The sequence below is a fragment of the Nesoenas mayeri genome, assembly GCF_963082525.1.
Source record: "Nesoenas mayeri genome assembly, chromosome: 1".
Classification (NCBI taxonomy): domain Eukaryota; kingdom Metazoa; phylum Chordata; class Aves; order Columbiformes; family Columbidae; genus Nesoenas; species Nesoenas mayeri.
The window spans coordinates 151,140,271-151,158,801 of record NC_137541.1 but is presented as its reverse complement, the minus strand read 5'-3'; the positions used below and the strand labels follow the sequence as shown (position 1 = coordinate 151,158,801).

At 39.2% G+C, this 18,531-nt stretch overlaps 1 protein-coding gene across 3 annotated transcripts in view; it reads left to right on the top strand.

The window, feature by feature from the left end:
* The window catches only part of MCF2L (MCF.2 cell line derived transforming sequence like), a gene marked incomplete at both ends in the record, with an annotated part of 152,814 nt that overhangs the window by 84,440 nt on the left and 49,843 nt on the right, over positions 1-18,531 (top strand). For all 3 annotated transcript variants that reach the window (XM_080362882.1, XM_080362881.1, XM_080362883.1), the window contains 2 exons: positions 2,769-2,852; positions 11,484-11,598. In XM_080362882.1, coding sequence (XP_080219008.1) covers positions 2,769-2,852; positions 11,484-11,598 — 199 coding nt within the window. The remainder of the gene's footprint in view (positions 1-2,768; positions 2,853-11,483; positions 11,599-18,531) is intronic.

Below are 18,531 nucleotides of genomic sequence, written 5' to 3'. Positions count from 1 at the left end.
AATCCCTGTAAGTGTAAGTAGAGTTCAAGCCTATAAAAATTCCTTGGAAAACAGTGAACAGATTTTCAGTAATTCTGTGTTTTAATGTGCACTTAATTAGCTTTACTGAAATGGAAATTGTCTTTAAGGACTTCAGCAGGTAGCAGGTTTTCTATTTAAAGAATATTTCCAAGAAATTATTTTCCCCAAAGTCCATGAGTGATAAACTCCCTTTTCTAAAGGGATACTAAAATACAAAGGAAATGATGCAGAGCGATGAGTTTTTACAATTGCATCTCCTCTGAGAGGAGACATGGTTTGGAGAGGGATTTCTGCCTAACTCTGTGAGCACTGATACTATGTTCAGGTGTATTCTGTCAAGTGGCTGAATGTGAACTGTGCGGCAGTTCCCAGAGTTGCATTTTCTCGCTTTGTCTTGTACCACTATATTTTATCTCAGTTGTTTCAAATTATTGAAAAAGTCAGCTCTAATCTTAATGCATATTCTGCTTCTTGACAAGTGTCATGAAACCGGATCAGCAAGAGCAAGCTGAGGAGGGGGCTGAGCCTTGGTGGAGGAGAGATCAGCAAGACGGGCTTCTGGAGGTTTTACCTCTGTGAACAGGCAGAGTGTGCTGCTTCTGCAGTTGCAAATGCACTGGCTCTTCAATCTGAGTTAAAACTGAGTTTAAAACCAGGGGGGAGGAAAATACTGTCTTTTCAGTGAAACAGTATCTATCCATATGGTTGTGGGCTGTCCTGTACTGATTGCAAAAGTTGCTGTTCCTATCAGAGAGGATACTGAGGCAATCAGATCTAGACTTGCCTGTTTACCTGGCAGAAGTCAGGACCACAATGGGATTGATCACACGGATACACGAGGAAATGCTGATTGTTACATATCTAGAAAGCATAAAGAGTTTCCCTGACTTACAAATATCTTGCCCACTTAAATATGTGGGCAAATATGTGCGTCACATATTTATTTGCATATGCAAAGTGCACCTATTTTATTACATGCATATGCTGCAGTAATGCAGATAATTTCTGTCTGTGACTTTAGGCAGAATGGCATATTGCAAAGTGATGACCTTCTTTTCCCTTTTCCTACCTCCCACCAAAAAATTAGGCATTGGTCCTGTTATAGGTTATATTCAGGTAAATGAGTCCAGCTTCAGGCACTGGCTTGCAGAATCAGGGGGTGTTTTATTTAGTTTCTTAAACACTGCTGCAGGAGGGCTCCTTCTATTAAATAGCACTGACAGCAAAAATAAAATCTAGAATCCTTTTTCCTTGGAGGTGGTCAACTCTTCCGGAAATGACTTGGTCATCTGAGATTGGGCCTTTGAAAGGTCTGTGTTCAGTTTTGTCTTAACACAATTACGATGATGACATAACTGAAGGTCTGGGTGAAATATGACTTAACAGTTAAAGATATCCACTTACAGATTTGGCAGCATGGTATGCAGAGGTCTTCTGATCAAGCAGCAGTTCACCGGATGCAGAAAAATAGCTCTAATCAGTGTATGACCTTACAAGTGGTCCTGGGTCTTTCCCTGCCACACTGGCCAAAAGAAAACAGAGAAGTTCTGTTTCCCAGTATAAGTTGTTGCTTATATGGAAAAAGTAACTGAAAATGGAGGGCTTTTTTGTTGTTCTCAAATAAATACAGTTCTTGGAATTTTACACACAGGAGAATTGCTTGTAAAAGTGAGCAGCTCTCCCCTCAAGATCTGTTATAGCATTTGAAAGATCTCAGTAACAGCAAGTCCTTTCCTTGAGGGACAGAGCTCTACTTCTGCTTGATCTGTCTGCGCTTCACAGCAAATGATACTTCTCCTTACATCACTTTTAGGTTTTTACTTACTTTTCCTGTGCATGCTCACAGTTCTGAGTGTCAGATTTGAGTCTATCTTATTGGCGTTTCAATGTACGTTAAAAACAAAACTTATTTATACAATGCCAGATTAAAAGAAATATTGAAAACCAAATAATGAAAGCGCTAGGTTATCCCTTCACTGCTTAACAATGAAGCTAAAAATGTAGAATAATAAATTTTTAGCAATTGCAAAAAAGTAAAACTTCTCGTTTTTAAGTAAAAAAAGAAAAAGAGGTCATAGTTTAATGAATGAGGCAACTCATGAAGTCTTTGTCACAGTCATTGAATGTCAAGTTTCTGCTTGACCGCTGGAAATACACTTGGAAATACCTCTGTTCAAACACTGTGGCAAAAAAACTATGACTCGGGAAACCAGTATGTTTGTTGTGCATCTAAAGTGGATGGGCTGAGATAAAAGATGACTCAATGCTTTTCACAGTTGAGGTACAAGTGTGTGTGTGCGTGTGTGTGTGTGTGTGTGTTCAATATGAGCTTTCAAGTCTGTTCTACCTACCTTATTGAACGCTGTTGCCTTGAAGTATCTGAACACTAGACAGCAAGTTGGAGGGAACATAAGTTTCTCCTATGAGTTGAGAAGGTTTAAATAAAAACTGAATATCTAAAATATCCACTGTTTAACATCATTCCTGAGGAATATTTGCTCTACAGTGTTCAGTTCAGTGATACCCTGTACTGCTTCTGAGTGTCAGCAAATCCACATTATTCTTTTATCAATATGCTCTTCAAAGAACAGTTTGCCCTTGGCAAACACTTGAAAGACTCCAAACATATTTTTTTCAAAACTTGGACAGTTTTCTGAATATTTGTGTTCTAGGGTTGATTTTTATCTCTGCTGTGAAATTGTACACAAAATGACTTTGCAATGCAAATTTCTGTTTTTCCTCCGCAGATGAAATCATGCATCAGGATATCATCCCCCTCTATGCTGCAGATATTCAGGACCAGTTAAAGAAACAGTTTGCTTACCTGTCAGGTAAGACTGTGGTGTTCCCTTCTACAGTCATTGCTCAGGTGTATGGTTGGGCCTGTTATGCATTTGTAGTTTTTGACTTCTCATATAGGAGAAACTCATACTTTATGAGCAACTTAAAATACAGACTACCAAGATGTGTTATTTAAGGATTTATGAAGTTTTTTTTTTTTAATATATAATAGAGATTTTATAGTTAATTTTCCAGGATAATGGGAGAGAATTGAGGGTAGGATTAAAAACATACAGGGGAAAATAAATAAGGTAGTACTGACAAACCCAGTACAGGAACATGTAGTCTCCTCCAGTCAGTGCTAAGGGAGCTGTGGGTGCTTCCCCTGAGCTCCCCAGTGCTTGCAGCTAGGACAGGGCTCACACACCAATCTGGAACTTGTCTCTGACCTAACTGAGCCCTTGCTGGGAGCTGGGGAGTGCAGTGTGGACATGCTGGTGGTTGCTGTGGTGTTGCAGTCCTCAACCCACAGGCTATGCTGCTTCTGGCTCTGCTGTCAGGTTTGATACTGAAGCCCAAGCTGACACCTGGAACTTGACCAAAGTAGTGCCTGTGTGAACACCATGACACCATGTTACCCCACAGCCCTGTTGCAAGGGTGAGGCATGTATAGCAACAACTTCTAGACAGGTTTTTTGGGTTGGTACCACCGCCTGCCTTTAGCAAAGGAACCTTCTTTTAGGCTTAAAGCCATCTCTAAAACAGCACAGCCATGTTCACACAGCACAGAGTGTCTTTCCCGCTGGACAACCTGTGCCAGATGGGTGAGGGGGGCCTGTGTTTATGTGCCGTGCAGGTGTCAGTTGCTGGGCTTGGTTCGTCTTGATGCTGATATCACGGCTGGCTGCTAATGGTGCTTTGCTTGTTGAGCGGGCTGTGTGTCAGGTGTCTGATAAGCTTCTGAGGTGGTTTTCCTCCCTGTAAAGGTCTTGCAGGTGTGTGGCAGTGAAGTTGCTGGAGTTACTGCCCTGCCCTCCCTCCAGTTTGTACAGAGGGATAACATCAGCGGCTCTGCAGAGCTGCCCTGATGCCTTCAGTGTAAAGGAGATTACCTCTCTAGGCTTAAGCTGGGCTTTATGACTGTTCCCTCTTTCTTTGAATCCCTCCCTCCAGCAGATCGAGAGACAGAGGGGAATGAAGCAATGCTGTGCTTGGCAAGAGTTCATTAAATTTTGTTGTGCTTATAGTCATTAATTATGATTGATTCCTGCTGCAGAAGCTAAACTAAATGTTGGTCCATGGTACTATGTTCTCTGTGGGGTGATGGTAGCACTTGGAAATAAGATCATTTTGTTTATGTTGTTGGATGTTCATGTTCCATTTGAGATGATGATGTTTAAGCTACAGTTCTTTTCTGGCACTTTATTTTTCTGACTTCCCAAGCTCTTCCTTCTTATCCAGGAGCAAAAAAAGCTTATAGTAGTATCAACCAGAATCAACCTATCCTGGAAACTGCGAGTAGGGTTTACTTTTTTGTCCCTTTGAAATGAGGGGAAAACTGATGATTACAGTGGATAAATAAAATCTCACTGGCTCCAACTGAAGATTGTTCGCTTATTAAGATTCTTGAGTTTGCACAGCCACAAGAGTCTTCAACACTTGTTACATCCACTGTGCAGTGGAGCTTACTAAGAGCAGCCGTTTCTCATTCTGTTTTCTTCTACTTATTCACTCTCCTGTCTATTAGAAATCTGCTTTGTTTGCTTGAGATGGTAGGACAGCTGCATAGTGCGGACTGTGCCTGTGTTCTCTGCTGATTTTATTACTCTTGGGCAATTTGACTATTAGGCGTTTTCATTTCACTTTGGACTTCAGTTCTTTTATGCTAATATTCTCTTGCAGGACACTGAGGGTTCATTTTCTGCGCTGTGACAAATAGTGTCTTTATGGGTTCTGTGAACAAAGGAACAGAGCTAATGTTTTAAAATCTGATTTACGTACAATTTGTTTACTCTTGCAGTTGTGCTTACGAGTGACTTTGCTGGAGATGCCACTTAGACATTCACGGTGTGTGTCTTTGAAGGGGACTTTTTTGCTTACTACTAAGTTGCCTTGGAAATAGAATATTAGGACACAGCATACAACTCATTAAAATGAAATCTATTGATTGCTAATACTTCTGGTAGCTAATATCTTTGCAGGTACAGTAAATTCCTTAACATCTTAGATGTATTTTATTTTTTAGTCTTTGGCTTTTTAACAACAATGTGACAGATACTTGAGAATTGCTTTAGTTTCTCTAATAGGATGCATCTAGGTCTCGTGGGATGCTTGCTTGAATAGTGAATGAAGCCTCATCTGCTTCTGTGGCTAAAGGCTGTAGCCCTTCCCAAACCACTTTCTGTGTTTTGGTGTAAATCAGGGTCAATCCTTTCTCTTGGTCTCTTTTCCTTTGCAGGTACAAAGTAATTTATGTCCCTCATTCTGTTAGATTTTAGTAGAAATAGGGACATGGGAATATATGTAGGTGTATAGGGACAAGTTAGGCTTGAAACAAAACAAAATAAAACAAAAATTTCCATTAATACTTTAGTTTGTTGGTAAGTAGAGCAAAGTGCAGTTAGACCCATGTGCTACTCCAAGAGTTGTTGAAGGCTCTGGCTCCAGCTCTTGCTCAGCAGTGACTATGCAGTTGTATGTTCAGCATCAATCTAATGAAGGGGTGAACTGTGGATTAGGTTTTTAATCATTCACTTAACAAGTTTATAAACCTCAAAGTTAATATTCTACCGCAGACCCAGCTGTTTACTTTTTCCCTTGGAGCTTTTTCTTTATGTGGAACGAGCTCCTTATCTTTGCAAGAATTGTCATTACTTTTTTTTGTTGTTGCTAGGCTGTATTAAACATCCTCTTGACGTGGTTCATTGTTTCACGTTTTTTCTTCCTTTAGTAAGTATTTGTGAAACCACTTTTTTTTCTGTATTGCAAAGGGTTTTCTGCCTTTTTTTTTTTTTTAATTATCCTCACAAAGGACATTGAAAGGTCCATTTAAAAGTCTCTGGAAAATATATTCCTTACAGTCTTTCATTCACATTTTTTATTTTCAGTCATAATTTTCTCTTTCCTTGATTAGAAAGTTGCTGTGTGATTGTCCTACCCAACTTTGCAACTCTCTGCCGTTTCTCTATGTAGGTATGTTGAAATAAATGTAGATGAAGATGAGAGGACAGACAATTGTGTGTCTTTGTATGCATCTTAAATCATACAAGCTATGTGATGTGCAAATGAGACTCTTGGCCGTCATAAGCACTGAACCAATTATTTCAACTCGCTTTTCTTTGTATGTCTCTTTATACATTGAACAACTTCAAACAAAATATTTCCATCACAGGAAATACAAATACAGGTTCGTGTTACTTGCATTTTTGCCTGTAAATTCATAGGTTTTGTTCCTCCACTTGAAAAAGTTAGCCTTGGTATGAGCTTTCAAAATGCTTATGTCTCTGGCCCTTTAAATTGCCATTCTAAATAATTAGATTCTACTCAGTCTCTGTAACTTTATTTCCTTTGCTGTGCTCTGGCTCTCTTCTGTGGAAATGACCTGAAAATACCGCACTGGTTCAACTGTTCCCTTTGAAGTATCCATAGGTACTGAGCCTTTTTGTAAAACTGCGTTTGAGAACACCTGAGTGGATCCTGTACCACCGCATACATTGCATCAGTTCTTTAAAAATATCAACTTGATTTTTCTTGCAAATACGTGTTCAATGTATGTTTTGTGTATTGGCAGCGGAAGAGGTTTTACTTAGTTTCTGTCTTGCACAGGTGAAGGCTTAACTGCTTGTTTATGTTCACTGTGCTAAATCCACTGTCTTTAGAAATTTGTTTAAAAAATTTTTAGAAGTAGTAAAGAGAAGGGGGAAAAGATAAAAATAAAAGAATCCTTGGGTAAGAGATCTCCAGTTCAAATACATTCAGGTACAAACTTAGTTATTGAACTCTGATTTCTAGGCCTACTTGCTGCTAATCAACCTAGGCAAAATGCAGCTTGTGAAATCATACAAATGAAACCTCTCTCTGGATTGAAGGAAAGAATATTTTAATAAATGCCCCTTGATTCTGTTTTACTTCGCAAAGGATATGCAATGAAGCTTTTATCCACTGCCTCATCGAAGCCTACATGTAATTTCGAATACTCCGAGTACTCCAGATAAGTATATTATACAAGTAGAAAGGAGAAATTTTTATCAGAAATATACAAACATAACAGAGGAACTGCCACAACAGAAAAGCAAAATGTGTAATAAGCTTTTTCCCTCTTTTACCTGGGGACCTCCCTTTTGACATGACTGCAAACAAGATTATTTTACTTAAGGTAAGTCTTTTGAACCAAAGTTGTAGGTGCAAGTTGTTTGACAATGGTGATGCTCTTGAATCTTGTGTGAGTAAATATTGATCAACATAGAGATTTTTTTTTTTCTTATGGTCCCAATACCATTTCATTTGCATTATAGATTCAGGCTAGCAGACCTGTCTCTTTGCTCTATCATCATCTAATTATCATATCTAATTATCCATCTACCTTCCTTCTTGCAGGTGTGGGCAGAGTACTTTTGCAAATACCTTTTCTTATGCAAACAGGAGCTGAATAATTAGGGAAACATTACAAAATAATTTCCTGCTCTTCTTTCCTGGAAATTTGAGCACCCTCCTTTACTACTCCCAAATTTTCCTGGCCATACCAAAAAGAACCTGCCATGTCTTTGACAGAGTTGTGGGGAATTACCCTTTTCTTTATGTGTGTGCACATACGCATGTTTTTAGCAGCTGTACAATTTGTAGTTTCTGTAATTTTCCCTGCCAGTGCCATTTCATGTTGAAAAGAATGCTAATTATTTCTCACTTGAGATTGTTTTTAGATAGGAAGTCACTAATATGCCTGTTGATTAGAATTTGTGTAAAACACTGTTGTAGTTTCCTTGGCTCAGCACTTCTCCGTCACCCAACCTGCTTAATAAAAAAGAACAACCCCAAAAGAGATTGCAACTGTGATGGGAAAATTTAGACTTAGCAGAATATAAAGAATAAATGCTAAATTACTTAGACTTTAGGTTAACTTCACCAGTCCCATCTCACAGTAACACAGATAGTTTACCAAAGATCGTTTTTCCACTTCTTTCATACACAAGGTCACAGTGCTCTGGGTCCACATAACTGTAATGGTCAGTCCTATTGTTTAAATAATTGTATACAACAGTTAGGAACACAAAGTACTGTTCCCTGAGCACAGATCAGTCATTTTGCTATCTGACCTGTGGAGCTAATGCAATTCAACTTGTTTTTAAAATGCATATTTCTCTGAAACGCAGGGCTGTTGCCATTGTAAAAACTGGCTTTAGACCAAGGAATGTACATATATGTAGAAGAGCTCAACCTAAGTGGAGGTTTTCTAGAATTGTAGAGGTTTATCCACTGAAAATTTCCCATTTCAGAGAGGCATTTTGTGGGTTTTTTTGATGCTAAATCTGTAAAAGAAGTTTCAGTTGAATAGGTTGCCCAAGTCAGTTTTAACTTAGTTAATAACAAGTTTTTCTTTAATGAAGGCTCATCGAAGTAGAGTGAAAGGAGATCTAGTTACTTTCTTAACAAAAATAAGAGGTTTTAATATCCTTTTGGAAATTTAGTTTGGGGAAAAAAAAAAAGAGATTAGACTAAGAAAATGCTTTCAAAGAGATACTTGATTGTCTTAGGAACACATAAAACTATTATATTCCGTTTGGGCAGGTCAGTGTATCTCACAGCTGTGGTTTAAATTTCAGGACTGTGAGCTAGAAGGGAAGGAGAAATAAATGATTTCCAGTGGTTATGACTCGGATAATGAGACACAGTCACTCTAGAAAAGACTTGAATTTATTAAAATATTACAGTTAAATCACTAATTTTTTGGATGGTGATTAAAATTCCATTTGCTCATTAAAAATATACTTTGTACAATTTGAATTATTTTCATGAGTTGTAGCACTCACAGAGTTCATCAAAGTATTCGTGGCCTTTTTTTGTAATTGGGTATGTATAATTCTGAGGCGCTGGAAGGTTATTATGTGAATTGGTTCTAATAAGGTGTTTTAAATTTTTTCCTTAAACCTGTGTTTCAAGAAGGATGAGGGAAGTATAATAGTTCATTTTGTTACTCAGAATGCTCTCACTAAAAACAAAAACAACAAAATGCAATCAAGCTTCCTAATCTTTCCCTTTTGTCTCCTTCCCCTAAATTCTGTGGCCGGATTTACTTCTTAGAGGAGGAAAGAAAATCACATTTTACATAGCTAACTTCGGAATAAACTGTGCAATGCAGAGGTGAAGCAAGAAAAAGTGAGTCCAAATAAAGGAAAAAGTCATTCCTTGCTGCATCAGGTTCATTATGAAATAATGGACACTTTAAAAAATGAACCTGCTTACTGCTTTTACTATTTTTTAACGCAGACATGATTTATATGTAGGATTTTTACTTGGTTAGATTTCCTGTGCCCTTTTTGTAGCTTGCCATGGCAAACTTTCATTTTGAAGTAGCGACTGCTTTGCTAGAGTGGCCCGTCTCCCATTGATGGCCATGTATTTAAAGCTGCAATATAGAAAGCGATTTCTATAGGGGAGTGATGTTAAAGCTGAAATTTTACAGAATTTATTATGTATAGCACTTCAGGTCTCTCTGCCCTAAACTCTTTTCAGCAGTGAAGTCCTGATAAGGCAGTTGAGCAGCATTTGATGGTATACATGCAGGAAAATACTAGAGAAAACGATAATTGGTGAACAATGATCTTCTAACAGTACGTGTCAGGACAGAGTTGGCTCCACCCAAGGTAACCATGGACGACTGTACTAGAGACTGAAAATTAATCAGCAATGTCAAGGCAGGATGGCTCTATTTGCCCTTGACAATCAGTGGTGGTCTGGGAACTTCCTGAAGATCATAGTCTAGGCTTCTGCTTTTAGGACATGTCCTGCAAGCTTATTGTTGTTCTTTTGTTTCATATGTCCTATTTATGGAAATGAAGTAGAACAAAGCAAGTAACCAATGGGGATACAGCAAATAATGTATAATTGTATCTAAAAATAGATATTCTAGAGAGAGAAGAACACCTCGTGAGCAACAGAAATAATCATTATCATGCTTGAAAAATGTTTTTAATGAGGGGGAAAATGCTTTGGTCCTGAGAGCCTGGTTATAAAACAAAATAATAGAATCAAAATTGGTCTTAACTCACATTTGTGTTATGAACATATATATAGCTAACATTAACTGACTTATTGTTGCTGTGTTTGGATGTGTTGTAAAGATTATGTTTGCAAACTTGTGATATTTGCATAATAGTTGCACTTGTTGTCATTTAAATGCATCCAGAGCACGTTATTTTCTGACATAGTTTGATTTCAAGAGCTGCACAGTGGTAAGCACCATATTGCCTGTAAGGTGCTAGGCTGAAGTCAGATTCACCACAAATTAACATAAGGATGCTCTTTGAGCTCTTCTGATTACGTGTGGTTTGGAAGGAAATGGTGGTTTCTTTTATCAGATGAATCTGAGCTCAAATGTGTTTCCTTTTTTTTTCTGGTGAGGTTATATGTAAAGGCACTTGAAGTGGTAACAGTACACTTCAATTTTTACAAGTCACTGTTGATGTAATGATCAATGTTGTTAATATAGTCTACAGCTGATTTCTGCACAATCATCAGATTTCAGGGCTGGAAAAAAATATCTTTATTATTTTGCCACAATAATTTTTGGCTGGTTTTGTTCTCTTTTCTTGAACTGTCAAGCAAGCATAACTTTCAAGCAAGGTATCCTTGCCACCCTGCAACTGTTAACTTCATGTGGTTGCTAGGGCTCAGCAAGTCCTTTGTCCAGCCTGTCTTTATGAAAATAAACTTGCTTAAGTCATGAAACATTAACATTGACTTTAAAAAAAGTTACATTTTGTATTTAAAAATGTGTGTGAAGCACATTTGAAAGTGTTGCATTTGTGAATTCTACCCAGTAGTGTAAGTGCCAAAAAAAGATACATATGGTGTGTAGCTCATCAACAGCCATACTTTAGCATAGGTGTTAGGCTCTGCTTTAGCTTTTGTAGGTGATTGGAGAAGTTGAACAGGATATTTTGGTTTGAATCACCTTCTCCTAGTTCTTTTAATGTTTTGCCACTTCTTTTAGACTGTCCTGGAAGCAGAACAGCTGGCTGAAGGAAGGCAGGGGTTGCAGGAATGAGTTCAGACTGGTGAGAAGGTTGAGTTCAGTTCAAGATAGAGATTCACCTACTTAATTGTGGCTTAGCTTTTTTATTAATTCAGTTCATTTATTTCTTCAGACTGGTTGTATTTACATGTGGTGGCCAGTTATCAAAAGAAAGATGCACTGCCATCTGGTGTCAAAGCTGCATTCACATGGGCAAAGACATTTGTGCAGGAAAAAAATCAAATGTGGTGTAACAAATTTGTTCCTATAGAACTTCCTAAGCTCTGAAGAAGAAACTAGACTATTCAGAATAAATGATGACCACGCTGATGAACACTGCACCAAAAAAAAAAAAGAGAGAGAAAAAACACAGTAGCTTCATGACTGGGAAACTGCAGGGTAGGTAAAAGGACTTGTATGAAAATACACCTACTGCTTGTTTCTTTTGTAGGTGGAAGAGGGGGAGATGGATGTCCTGTTATCACCTTTCCAGACTACCCAGCTTTCAGCGAGATCCCCGAGAAGGAGTTCCAGAATGTCCTGACCTATCTGACGAGTATCCCAAGGTGAGCACCTGTCTAGGAGAAAATACATTTTATCTGCTAAGTGATTTTTCACCTTCAGTCAGATAATGGTGTAAAGGTCAGGCTTGCTATTTAATTAAAAGGAAAATGCAGCTTATAGTGCAGTGTCAATAAGTGTTGATTAGGGACAGCTGCCTAATATAGTTGTTAGATGAATTATGTAGTGCTATTTATATTTAATTAGAAAATTATTACCTGGTAGATATGGATGCAGATTCTGTGATGAATGTTGTCCTCTTGCTTCTTATCTTTATCTTAGAGTGCAATGTCCTGTGTTTTAATTTAAAACGTGTATGATTTTGGATGACCACAGTTAATTCCTGTATACTACTCAAAACATTACTCGCTGTGAGGGAATATTCCACACTTATATACAGAGGTTTTTCGTAACCACTTGTGCTCAATTTCCTTGGCTTTGTCTGTGCAGCACTTCCAAAACTTTGGCTAAATTAGTAGCAGTCAACACAGATGAGGCTGAGACACTTGATGAATTCTTTGCTTCAGTCTTCTCTCAGAGAGACTATCAGGCCTGTGTGCTTAGAGACAGGGTTCAAGAAGGAGAATGAATAGCAGCAGGTGAGGATCAAGACAGGGATCTCTTGAGAAATCTTGACCCAAATCTAGTCTTTGAGACAAGAACTATATCAGGAGTGGTGAAGGAGCTGGACAATGTCACAGCAAGGCTGATTTCTGTCTTCTTTGGAGGGTTTTTGAGATCAGAGATGGCCTGTGATGACTGGAGAAAGGCAAATATTGCATTCATTTTCAGAAAGGGCACGAATACTGATTCAGAGCACTACAGGCTGGGCAATCTCACTTTGTTCTGTAGGAAAATTACTGAGTCCTCTTAAAACACATTTATAGGCACAAGAAAGAAGGAGGTGATGGGTAGTAGCCAGCATGGATGAAACAGCAATAAATTGTGCTTGACCAAACTATTTCTATGAGGAAATGACTAGATGCATGAATGAGGGGCAGCTGTGCATGCCTTTTGCCACAACTTGAGCAAGACTTTCAACACAGTCTCCCGCAGCACCTTTGTATCCACTTGAGTTATGTCTTGACAGGTGGGTTGTTGGGTGGGTGAGAAACTGCTTGGATCATCAAGCTCAAAGTTTGTTGGTTAATGGCTCATGGTCTACCTGGAGACAGTTTCTCAGGGTACCATATGTATCTGTCTGATGTCCTTGGCAAGGACACGGAGGAGCAGTGCACTCTCATCAAGTTTGTGGATGAGAAACTGGTGGACCAGTCAATACCCTTCAGGGAAGGACTTGCTTTCAGAGGAACCTCAACAAGCTAGAGGAACGGGCTGTCAGGAACATAATGAATTTGGCAATGACAAATGAAGTGTCCTGCAAGAAGGGACACCCCTTGCAAGAATACAGGCTGGGAACTAACTGGCTGTGGGGCTGCTTTTCTGAGAAGGACCTGCGGGCACTTGTGGGCAGCACACTAGAAGTGAGTCAGGAAGATGTCCTGACAGCAGTGAAGGATGGTGGCCCTGGGGCTGCACCAGCAGGAGCATGGCCTGGAACAAGTGAGAGCAGGGATGTCCACCATCTGGCTCTCTCTAGACCCTTCCTGTAGTATTGGGCCTTGCTCTGAGCTACCACAGGGTGAGGGCTCACAAACAGGAGTGAGTTCAGTGGGGCCCCCACAATGGTCAGGGCTGGAGCTGATATATAAGGAGAGGCTACATGAGTGGGGCTTGCTCAGCTAGGGGAGGGAAAGCTGTGGGCACTCAACAGGCACCATTCCCACCAACAAAGAGACAGTGGGGAGATGGCAATAGGCTTCTCAGAGAGATGGGTGATGGGGAGAGAATGGCCCAGGGTGGGAATGAGAACAGAGAGGATCTGACCTGAATGTAAGGGGGGGTGGGAAATATGGCACTGAGAAAATAACAGTGTTGAGACAGGCTACCAAGAGAGGCAATGGAGTTTCTGTCCTTGAAGGTTTTCAAGACTTTGCTGTACAAAGTCCTGAACAATCTGGTCTGCATTTGGAGTTGACTACGCTTTGAGTAACAGGTTTGACTAGAAGCCTCCTGACATCCTTTAAAATCTGAATGATTTCCTCTATGTCTTTCCCAAATTGGGCTATCTGGCTCCACCAGATTAAAAACCTCTTAGAAACACAGGTTCTGTAACACTGATTAAATGCTGGTCTCAAGCTGTATTTCATGCTCTTTTCCCTGACAAAGTGCAGTGCAACTCAGCATGGACCATGTTCAGTTCACATTTGGAACTAATTTTGGCAGATGTCCTTCATGCATGTGCGTGCTTTTGTTTACTGTACATGCATAAAGAGAAATAGTGTTGTTCTTGCAAAGACCTTTCCTCTTAATTATTTTGTAGGACCTACTCCCTGTGAGGGAATGCTGGTTACATGCAGCACAATACTGTGAGGTGCCTTCTTGGCCCCTGGTTTATCAGGGAGAGGAACTGTGAAGCTGACAGCCAGCTTCATTTTCTTCATTTATCACGGTGTCGGTGAAACTATGTAGTGCAAAGCCTCCCTTGATTATATCTTTCTTGAATACTGTTATTACAAATAATTATGCACTAAATTCACATCTCTTCCTCCTTTTGAAAGTCTTTGGTGGTATGTTTCATGGTGGCCTGTTGAGCTTCTGCACAGTGGGGTTTATGTGAGAAATTCTGATCGGAACAAGCAGCATCTGCTGCAGGGGAGAGGACTGAGCGTATCCCACAGCATCAGTTTGGCAGAGCACGTTTTTATTAATTAAAAGTCTGGGAGCAGACTTTCTTGAGGTTTTTCTGTTCATTTCCCTTACCATCCAACAATTAATCTATGCAAATTAAGCCAAAAGTGGCCATTTCTGAAGTCTGGCTGTTCTTCTAAGATTTTCTTATTTCTTTAATTTCTAATTCTTTAGAAAAAGATCACTGTTCTGTATAAACAAAGGAGATAGCCCAGCTGGCTAAATGTGAAGTGTAAGGTATTAACTATTGTGAATATAACAATATGTTAGCTATTAAAGTGATAACTTCTCAATTTCAAACTTGTAAAAATGATGCCATTGTTAAGATAATGATAAAACTGGGACCTTTTTGTACCTGAGAACTGCCATAATCTCAGAAGGGCTGAAGACATCCCTGACACCTTTGCTAGTGGTGTTATGAGCTTACTGTGTAAAATTTTGTTTATGAGCCATTGTGCAGGTTTATAGGAATAACAAACTACAGAATAACTAAACTACACTAGTTTAGATGTCAATATGCATGCCCTGATAAAATATGTTTTGCGAATGGTGAATTATTGATTGCCTGTGCCCTAAAGATAGGCAGTATTATAATTTGTCTTGCATTGTGATATTTCTAGTGCTGTTAAAGGCGTAGTAAGGTAGGATTTTTGCTGCTAACTTAGTTTTCAAGGGGTTAAAAATTCAAAGACTCCTTTGGATGCTTTGGAAACTGTTTCTGAGAGAAGTGGAGCAGTCCATTATTCATTTATTTAGTAAGTTTATTAAAGCAGTCTAAGGAGTACAGATTTACAGGAAGAATAAAAATGCAGCCCAGACCTTTTATGCATGGACTGCTCTCCAGAGTAGTGTCATTTAGCTTATGAAATACATAACTCTGTCTTTTGTCTGTTCTGATTGACTGAGGGGAAAGAGACTTTCTACGAAAAGCCCTGTAGAGCATGGACATGTCTGGAGCCACAACAGCTCCTCAGAAAACTACTCGTGCTACTTGGCCCCGTACAAGATTTCTGATCACAGCAAGGGGTTGGCAGCAATAACTCAAAACTCTTTGACTGCCTGCAGTCGCATGTTAAGGGAAATGATATTTCATGGAAATGACAGTGACGACCTGCTAAGAGCCTCATAAGAAAGGACCTTTCTTTGCTCTGCAGTAGAGTTCACCCAATAAAATATTTGCTGGTTTAGTAAATCTTAGTGGCGGTGGCAGATTTTCAAGATTTGTTCACGAGTGAAAGAAGAAGTCTTTGTAGTAAGACTAGCTTAGGCATTTTTTTGAAAGAGGAAAAACTGTAACCTCTTAAACCTACCTTTATTATTTCCTCTAATTTTGTAGGTAAATATGACCTTGTCCCTTCTGATTGCATTCTTGTTCTGTGCTGTCTGAACATTGGGTCTCAGAAGCTTTTTCAGTGTAAACTTTCTCTTGTCTTTTTCATAGTGAACTTTAATCATGAAGAGTTAAATGTCTCATGGGGCACCCCCCATTTAGGAACAGAACTATTGCAAGTTGCATGTTGCCAACTTACATGACCATGGAGCAGAATAGTGCAAATAGCAGAGCTATCAGCATGTGCTCAAATGTGTAAATGCCTGATACATGAGGATGTTAAGAAAGGAGACAGTGGAAAGGGAATATCTCATCTCAATTTTAGATACTCAGTTAACCCTGATGCAACTGTATGTCATTAAGCAGAGAGCTGAACCATCTTCTTCAGGTGGGTGTTGTTAATGTTGCAAGGTAAATTCATGTTCTATAGACAGCTGGTTAAAATACGTCTGCTATACGGTTTGTAATCTCAAAATATTCAGTACAGGTTGTTGACATAGTGTGTGACAACAGTTGTGTACCATGTGTACTTAAAGATTGCTGCTTTATCAGGAAAAAAAGATAAAATATGAGTACTATACACAACGGAAGATTACAGATAATCCCTTTATAACTGCTGTTTGGGTGATAAGATACATGTTATAAAGGTATACATGTAATACTTCTGAAACAGATTTGTCCTTTTAGCAGCTAGTATTTTTTTTATTATTATTGAAATACAAGATAAAGCTTTTTTTTAAAAAAGGTGAGGATTCTCTTCGATTTTTCTAAGTTCAAGTGATTTTTTTGGTTGTTGTTTTATATGTATAGTACCCAGGATGAAAGGAGAATCTGTGGCAGTATGTAATGTACTTAAGGTGATACTTTTTAGGAAGACTATTTTAATAAAAATGTTGAATTGGTACAAATACTTTACATATAAGTATTCATTCACAGGAATTAATAGTTCTTATCAGTGGAGTTGCTGAATAAAGTCATATCTGTAGATAAGTGTCTGTAAGAGCTCAGCTCTTTAAATTCAACTGGGTTTCAGCAGAGGACAGTGAGCTAAGTCTTGTATATATTTGAGATGCTTCGAGGACATTTTATAATGTCCCTGTAGATAGGAGGCATTCTTCTTTGTAGAGGAGAATCAGACTATTACTTTACTGGCCTCCTATTACTTTACTGGGTGAGTCCTTAGGGGATTGTTGAGCTGAGTAGGAAGAGGAGATTGTGCAGAACAAGGTTGTCTCACCTCTTAGCTGAGTGAAAAACAAACAACACACAGTGTCCATCATTCTTCTTGCAGAGTGGGAGAGGCACCTGTGGGATGTGCCTTTTACATCCCACATATGCAAAGGGTGGAGGAAGAATATTCTGTTCAGGTTTGCAATAGGTTCCTGAAATAGCTACCAACTGTACCCTTAAGAAGTCATCTCATGGCATTCAGTATTCTATTCTTTTTTCCTCTCTTTAGAAAGTATTTTTTCCTCCTGTTTATGCTAGTAAATAGATTTCTAAGATTTCAAAGGTACCCTGAAGGCAAGTGTTATTTATACTTACTGCTATCCATCACAAATGTCACTCTAAACATATTTTATTAACTTAAGTGTGCACACATCCTTGGAATATGAATTTACCAAATGTGGGGTGTAGCATGAGAACTTCATCTAAACTAAATTAATAGATAATTGCAGTGGTTAAAAGAAAAAAAAGAGAGAGAGAGGATTTTTCAACATATGGTTTTCCTTCTGGTTAATTAGCAATTTCTATTGCAATCAGAAAACAACATGCTTGTAGCAGAGAACAAAAGGATATAGTTTTAGTGCTTTTCGTCATTGCTCATATAGATTCTTCTTTGAACAAAGAAAGCAAGCTATAAGTCTTGTGGTCACAAAAGATTAGAAAATTAGTATTTCAAATTTGTAACAGAGTCTTAAATACAAAGTTCCTTTCAAGAGAAAGAAAAGATAGTGTAGATTAGAAAATTCAAAACAGGTTTTCATTGCCAGTTTGAGTCCTAACACTGCTGATTAAATACAATATGCAGGCTTCTTGGACTTGTGTTCAGGAAGAGCCTTGTACAGCCCCTCTTTGTGCTGCCCTCCTGTGCTACTGCAGGATCTTGAGCATATCTCAGGTTAATTTGTCGTGTTCGGCAATTTCCTGTTTTGAAAGCTGTCCCTGTCGGTTTCCTGCCCGGGAGAACGTCCCCTTCTCTGAGATCCTGGTGGTTTACAAATGCTTAAACACCATGTGGCCTTCTAAGAAATCCTGTTGTTTGTGGTACTGCTTGGTGTTGGAAACTGGGGAGCCATCCTGTCTGAGTGACAAAAGAGAACAAGATGATCTCCCAAAGTGTCGATGTCTGACAGTTCAGAAGCTCAGTTGTTAGGGTTTGTGAAGCTTCAGGTAGACCCTTCCTCGTTAAATATACCAACTTCCCATCGTTTGGGATAACACCAAGGTACATGGAAAACTGAAGAAGAAACATCTGTGCAAAGTCTTACAGCAGGTTCAGATCTGAAAAGAAGTCGTCGCTACTGTAGGTGCAGCAAAGCATGACAGGGTGGATTTAGGTGGGGACCACAGCACAGCATGGGTGTTTGCTGGAAGCTACCAAACCTCAGTGCAAGGGGCTCTGGAGAGTGCACAGCTCAGGTCTGGCCAGCCTGCTCAGCATAGATCCACCACTGCACCCTGAAAGTAGGGACGGCCATGCTGATGTAACACTGTGTTTTGAGCTGGTAAGTCCCTCAGGGTCCTTGCTGACCTTACGAAGAGCCGGTGTGGGAGGGTAACCGCATATTTCCTCTTTTATCCACAAACTAAACAAGCAGCCTACCACTAGCTAAGAGTTAACCACTTTTGTTTT